Source organism: Papio anubis, chromosome 1 (assembly GCF_008728515.1).
Source record: "Papio anubis isolate 15944 chromosome 1, Panubis1.0, whole genome shotgun sequence".
NCBI classification, from domain to species: domain Eukaryota; kingdom Metazoa; phylum Chordata; class Mammalia; order Primates; family Cercopithecidae; genus Papio; species Papio anubis.
This window is the reverse complement of record NC_044976.1, coordinates 111,006,896-111,014,142: the sequence shown is the minus strand read 5'-3', so window position 1 is coordinate 111,014,142 and position 7,247 is coordinate 111,006,896. Positions and strand designations below refer to the sequence as shown.

Below are 7,247 nucleotides of genomic sequence, written 5' to 3'. Positions count from 1 at the left end.
AATAGAGGAATAACCACTGAGGCTCAGATGAAACAGTCTTCAGCAGTGTCATTTCAAACCCAAATATAGGAGGGAGGCCTCACAAAAAACTCTTTTCCAGATGGCTGGGAAATCTTTGCCCTGGGGTACAACAGGCTGATTTCAGCAGCTTGTGGTGATAAAATAGATACAATTCAAGCAAATATTCTACTAAGGGAGGTTGAGAAGGGGGCGGAAGGAGGAGAGGGAGTGTCTGCCAGACTTGGTAAGGAGGGTTGACTTCCTCCCAACCAAGGTCTTTAGATAGTTAAGGGGTTAAGAATTTTTTTTAAAAAGTCTAAGCTAAAGAATCAATGGGATAGCAGGGGCAGGATGAGAGAGTTAATAAATTAAAAGCAAGAATGTTTCAATCTATTTGCATTACAAATAGAACGGAATGCAGCTAAATATTCCTCAAAAAGGTGGGAATTTGACCTGGCCTTGGATGGAGTACTTGAAGCACAAAAACTCCCTCTGGTTCTCTTTTGGGAACCAGGATAAAAGCCTCTCCCACAAGTCTGTAGCTAGGCCAACTAAGGAGAGGAAAGCAGCATTTCAAGATAACGCAATGTGAAATATTACCAAGCTTATGGCAGGGATTCTTTCATTTCTCCTTCTGCCTAGTGACTACAACCATACTTGGGGCCTTGCTTTCTGAATGACAGGTACAGAAGACAACTACATTTTTCCCTTTGAAACATGGGTAGTCTTTGAGTGAAGAGCAGTATGATCCATAGACATTGCTTATGCTTTAAAAACCTGTTATTTGCAAATCTGTGGATATTCACTAAGTCTATAATAGTTGAAGGTAGAAACCAATTTCAGAAACCCTAAACATTCTCAACATAAGCTCAAATACAGCTGAATATCTTACCTTGAGAACCAAGGCTGAAGCGATGAATCAAAAAGGAGAGACTCAGACAATTTTAGAACAAAACAGGTATATTTCTATTAGACTACCTGATACAGAAGATAGTGTGGTATGGATGGATAGTATGAATGACAAATAATACAAATATATTTTATTTGAAATAAACAAAAATGCATACACAGCTCAATGGGTCACCTGGAAACAAACTGTTGCTTGACTGTATTACTGAGCAGAAACAAAACGGAAGCACAAACACCTTTCTTTTTTGACATGTATCTGGAGATAGGTAGGAAGACACTACTTGGTTTTTTAAAAAACTGACCTTCCCTTAAGGCCTGGTCATAGAAGTGTAAACAATGTAAATGAATCCACCATTACCAGTTGTCATATCATATCTATGTCACCTGTGTATTCTGAGATTACACACATACCTGCCAATATACCTGGGAAAGGTTATTTTATCACAGTTACACTTGAGTTCTTGGCAGGCAGGACTGAGGAAGAGTAATTTGAAATAAGTTTTACATCCTATTTAGAAGAAATCACTAGTATTTCCTTAAATAACAGGTTACAATAGAAAGATACTGCCTGGAAGTTATCCTTTTCACTTTGGTTCATTTTTAGTTTTTGTTTATGATTTACATAGCTGTTTAATTCATTTGCTTATAGTACAATCCTGCCATAAAGTATTAAAGCACAAGATACCTATTATTCCTTCAACATCTGCATTTTTCAAGTTTTATACTCTACATCCACAGTACGTCAGCAGTTCTTGAATGTTTAAAAAAATAAATGGGTAAAATGCTTCTAAAAATGCAGATGTCTATAACTACAATGGTACTCAGATGGGAGGGAGACAATGAGAGAAGGGATAAAAGCAACATGTTCATGTGCAGGGAATGTGGTTCAAGTCTTTGGATTTAAAAACAAGTTCCCCAGAGAAGCTGGCACTTCCTTTGCCCTCCAAAAAGGACCTGAAAAGTCCCAATCCAAACTTTGGAAAATTACAGTTATGAGATGCAGTAAATGATGATCAAAGCAGTCAGAGGGAGAAGGATGAATGTGTCTTCCATTTAGCTAGAGATTGTAGCATAGCCTCTTTAGGTGTTGGTGGATCAGTAAAAACCACTGAAGTACCAGAAGTGCTTGGAAGGATAGGGGTAGAAAGTAATGACCATAATACCTTGTCTAAATCAGTAGCAGGCTTCATGGCTAGGAAACTTTAGTAAAATGTTATTAGGATAGATCGCTCTCTCACCAACATTAAATGTGGCAGAATTAACCAAAAAAAAAAAAAGAGGAAAAAAAAAAGATTTACACGTAGATATAGCAATAACAGAAAATTACAAGGCAGAAAACACAAAAGAATCAAGATAACGCTACAGGTTCAACAGTATTTCATGAGGCTAGAAAACCGGTTAACTTTGAAAGCCCTAGCAAAATATCACTCTTGTTTATAAATCACTTATTTATCATAGGACCACACGTTGAATCCTTGTCTTTCCACATACTGAAGAATCCTACATTCAGCCTTTAAGCATTCTGCATTTCTTTGCCAATCTTGTAGCTGAGTATCTTGTTCCAGTCGATTTTGGTGCGGGTAACTGGAAGCTGCCGGCGCAAGGCCTTGAATGTGGTATCTGACATTGTTTGATAGTTTTCACTAATTGCTGTCTGCAATAGATAATTGAAGATGAGTTGCTTGAACAGAAATGGAGCTGGTTGTGAACAGAAAAGTAACGCTATAGTCAAAGGATATGCTTGAGTCCCCTATGAAGGACAGACAGGATATATTATTTTCAGTGAGCTCCTCTCCAATCTCTGAATTTGGTCAAGTTCACCTATATTATTTCTTAAGTGAGAGCTACAGTCCCAAGCAATCCTCAAGCCCTGACTGTAAGCAGAATGCCAACTTGGAAGGTCTGCAAAGTCTCCACATTTAGCAAAACTGAAGAGCATATATATTTATATTAAAGGACACAGGCCTAACAAAATATGTTAACAGCAAAATAATAAGATAGTAGAACTAGGAAAATTAGCTCCAAATCTTCTTACCTGATACTCATTTTCTGCATTCTCTATGATTTTAATAAACTCCTTGGCAGTTTGGGCTTCATTCTAATGGAAGAAGGAAGAGGGGGAAAATCAGATTTTTTTTAATGTGTAAGCAGTAAGATCCTGAAAAGTAAGTCCATCTTAACTAACATTTGTATAACAATTTCTAGTTTACCAAGCATTCCCATGCCCACTACCCTCCTTTGATTCTCACAACTCTACGGAGACTATGTTATAATCGTAACCCCCATTTTGCAGATGAGAAAACAGAATCCTCTTAAGCAACTTGACCAGAATTATACAGCTTTTGAATGATAAAGATGGGATCTGAAATTAGGTCTTCACCAAAAAAACCCATGCTCTTTCCACTCTACCACAGTATGCCCAAAAGACATCATCAAGTCTTGAAACCTTGACGCCTTGAAAATATTTCTGGTTTAAAATGGTATGAACAATGCCCTTGGACACATCAGTCATATACATAAGCTCACATATGCCTTTATTTGCCACTTATGATGTTAAACTAGCCAATCACACTTTGTACTACGTGGTTCAAGTATAAAATGAAATGAATCTCCCTCTTCCTGTTACCATTAAGTACAACAGAATTAAAGGGAAGAGGGTAGGATTTAATGTCTAGAGCAGCAGTCCTGAGACAGACTATGAGGTCAAAACTATTTTCTACTTTCATAATAATACTAACACAAAGTTATTTGCCTGTTTCACTTTCACTCTGTAATGTGTGTATGATGTAATTTCCTAGAAACTACATGATGTGTGATGACTTTATCACTGTGAGGGATAATGAAAGGTATGAAGCAGAGGCCGGGTGCAGTGGCTCACGTCTGTAATCCCAGCACTTTGGGAGGCCGAGGCAGGTGAGGTCAGTAGTTCAAGACAAGCCTGGTCAACATGGTGAAACCCTGTCTCTACTAAAAATACAAAAATTAGCTGGGCGTGGTGGCAGATGCCTGTAATCCCAGCTACTCAGGAGCCTGAGGCAGGAGAATCACTTGAACCTGGGAGGTGGTGGCTGCAGTGAGCCAAGATAGCGCTCCAGCTTGGGCAACAAGAGTGAAACTTCATCTCAAAAAACAAACAAATAAAAAACAACTAATATCACAATAAAATCAGCCATCTTTTAATAAACCAGACATTACACAATTTGTGAAGACAAAGACTAATGCCATTCTTCCCACTATTTTTTTTTCTTTTGATTTGGAAAATATATTCACAAAGATGTTACTTATTAACAAGTAATGGGTTTATTATCATTAGTTTTAATTAAGTAATATTTTTAACACTTCTTAGTTTTCTTTCTGAGACAGGGTTTCACTCTGTCACCCAGGCTGGAGTGTAGTGGCACGATCTTGGCTTACTGCACCCTCAACCTTCCTGGGCTCAGGTGATCCTCCCACCACAGCCTCCCAAGTAGCTGGGACTACAGGCACTCAGCTGAGTTTTACATTTTTTTGTAGAGACGGGGTTTCACCGTATTGCTCAGGCTGGTCTTGAACTCCTGGGCTCAAGCTTTCACCTGCCTCGGCCTCCCAAAGGACTGGGATTATAGGTGTGAGCCACCACTCCCGGCCAACACTTCTCAGCTTTAATTTTTAGTGAGGTAAACATTGATAGATATAACACATAAACAAAAACTCTTTGGGGGTACTCAGTAACTTCTAAGAACTTAAAGAAGTAATGAGACTATCAAAGAAATACAAGAACAAATCATGTCTCTTCTTTCAAGTTATAGAACACAATAGTGGCCAGGCACGGTGGCTCACACCTATAATCCCAGTACTTTGGGAGGCTGAGGCAGGAGGATCACTTCAGTCTAGGAGTTTGAGACCAGCCTGGGCAACATAGAGACCTCATCTCTACCAAAAATAAAGAAATTAGCTGGGCATGGTGGCATGCACCTGTGGTCCCAGCTACTTGGGAGGCTGAGGTGGGAGGATCGCTTGAGCCTGGGAGCTTGAGGCTGCAGTGAGCTGTGATCATGTCCTTCCTTGCACTCCAGCCTGGGCAACAGAGTGAGTTCCCGTCTCAAGTAAAATGACAACACCAAACCACAAAACATTCTAATTGAATACTCCTAAAAATGTTTTTCTCTAATGATATAAATGCAGCCCTATAGGATGCAGTTTGGTAAACTTTCCTTGCTCTTGGTATTTATTTTATTTTATTTATTTTTTTTTTTTTGAGACTGAGTCTGGCTCTGTCGCCCAGGCTGGAGTGCGGTGGCCGGATCTCAGCTCACTGCAAGCTCCGCCTCCCGGGTTCACGCCATTCTCCTGCCTCAGCCTCCCGAGTAGCTGGGACCACAGGCGCCCGCCACTTCGCCCGGCTAGTTTTTTGTATTTTTTAGTAGAGACGGGGTTTCACCTTGTTAGCCAGGATGGTCTCGATCTCCTGACCTCGTGATCCGCCCGTCTCGGCCTCCCAAAGTGCTGGGATTACAGGCTTGAGCCACCGCGCCCGGCCCGCTCTTGGTATTTATTGATTGAAGGTATTGCTGTCCTTGAGTGACTATTACAATTGAGAGACAGCGACTAGGAAGGACATTTGTCTAAAGCCATAATCAATATTTTGAGTCAAAAACTGTGAACTAATATATGCTGGTTGGTGGTAAGAGGCACTAACAGACGTGGCCAAAATCAAAACATTAAAAGCAAACTGAATTTCTACTGGCAGAATCAGCACTCAGGATCAAAACTAATTTTTTAAAGAAAGATGAGACATGAGTAAGACAGACACTAAATATTCCATACTCACTGAAACAGTTAGTGAATCCTGTACATCTTTATGACTAACCAACTGAACATTGCCATCTTCATAATAGTGAACCTGTGTGAGACAATGTATGAATCTTTTTAGGGGAAGTTCATAGAGAAACCTGCTACTTAGGACACAAATCCATGCTTTAAGCTATCTTTAAGTTGATGAGCCTTTTTACCAATTCTGAACAAATAATTAATATAAGCAATGGTAATTCACAATGGTGGTTAATTAATTCACAGAACACTTAAGTTTAAGAATGCTTTTTCCTTAGCAGGGAAAACTGATTATTAAGTTCAACAAACATTTATTACATGCTTTTCACATTCTAAGCACTGTGCTAGGCATTGTGAATACAAAGGTAAATAAGATCCCACTCTTAACAATATTAAAATAATTAAAGTCATTAAACATTAGTTTTTCTCTGTGAAAACCAAGGAGTTTCAATGGATCCTAATACCTAATATTTGGCACATTTCTCCATATACATTATCATCAATATTGGTAAGCAGAACTGACCAGGTACAGGAAGTCTCATTGAGGGTTAAAGACAGGACAGAAAAACAAATATTTTATTGGTAAATCAGATATTTTTAAAAAGATAGAAGTAGTTCTGAATATGTAAGGTAAAGTGAAGTGCCAGGCTGGAGTGCACTAACCATACTGAAATGGCTATCATGAATAAGAAATGTGACAGTTAGAAAAGTAGTAAAAATTTCAGCTGCATAAAGACTTCAGCTGCGTAAAGACTTCACTATTACTTATATTCCCTCATTCAATCTTTTTTTTCTTTTTGAGTCTTGTTCTTGTCACCCAGGCTGGAGTGCAATGGCACGATCTCGGCTCACTGCAACCTCCGTCTCCCAGGTTTAAGTGATTCTCCTGCCTGAGACTCCCGAGTAGCTGGGATTACAGGCACCCGCATCCAAGCCTGGCTAACTTTTGTAATTTTAGTAGAGACTGGGTTTCACCATGTTGGCCAGGTTGGTCTTGAACTCCTGACCTCGTGATCCGCCCACCTCGGCCTTCCAAAAGTGCTGGGATTACAGTCATGAGCCACTGCGCTAGGCCACCTCATTTAATCTTTACAGAAACTCTTATGAGATGAGGACTACAACTAACCCTATTTTATAGCTGAGGAAACTGAAACTTGCCTTGAAGCGGTTATTAAACAATAACTTATTCATGTTCACACACCTAATAAGAGGAGAAGCTAGGATTTGAATTAGGTCCAATTCCAGAGCTATACAACATATGTAGTACTTCCCAATGCTATGTTTTGTCAAAAAGTTAGAAATTCCTTGATCTGGGGAGAAATAGTGTCTCAGCAGGGGCTTACTCTTTGTGGATACCATTAGAAGGGCATAACTAACAACCAAGCTTCATCTAGGCAGAAACCTGTTTGCAACAAAAAGACTTCCCTGGACAACATAAACCCCCTACATATCCTTGTTTAAAGGACAAAAACAAGTATCTTCTTTTTTTTTTTTTTTGAGACAGCGTCGTGCTCTGTCACCCAGGCTGG

General features: G+C 39.5%; 1 protein-coding gene across 1 annotated transcript in view; it reads right to left on the bottom strand.

The window, feature by feature from the left end:
- Nucleotides 1-942: 942 nt before the first annotated feature.
- Nucleotides 943-7,247, bottom strand: part of CAPZA1 (capping actin protein of muscle Z-line subunit alpha 1) — a 49,409-nt gene continuing 43,104 nt past the window's right edge. Inside the window, exons 8-10 of the mRNA XM_003892402.4 lie at nt 5,720-5,791; nt 2,945-3,007; nt 943-2,563 (exon numbers count right to left, since the gene is read on the bottom strand). Coding sequence (XP_003892451.1) covers nt 2,423-2,563; nt 2,945-3,007; nt 5,720-5,791 — 276 coding nt within the window. The 3' untranslated portion in view covers nt 943-2,422. The remainder of the gene's footprint in view (nt 2,564-2,944; nt 3,008-5,719; nt 5,792-7,247) is intronic.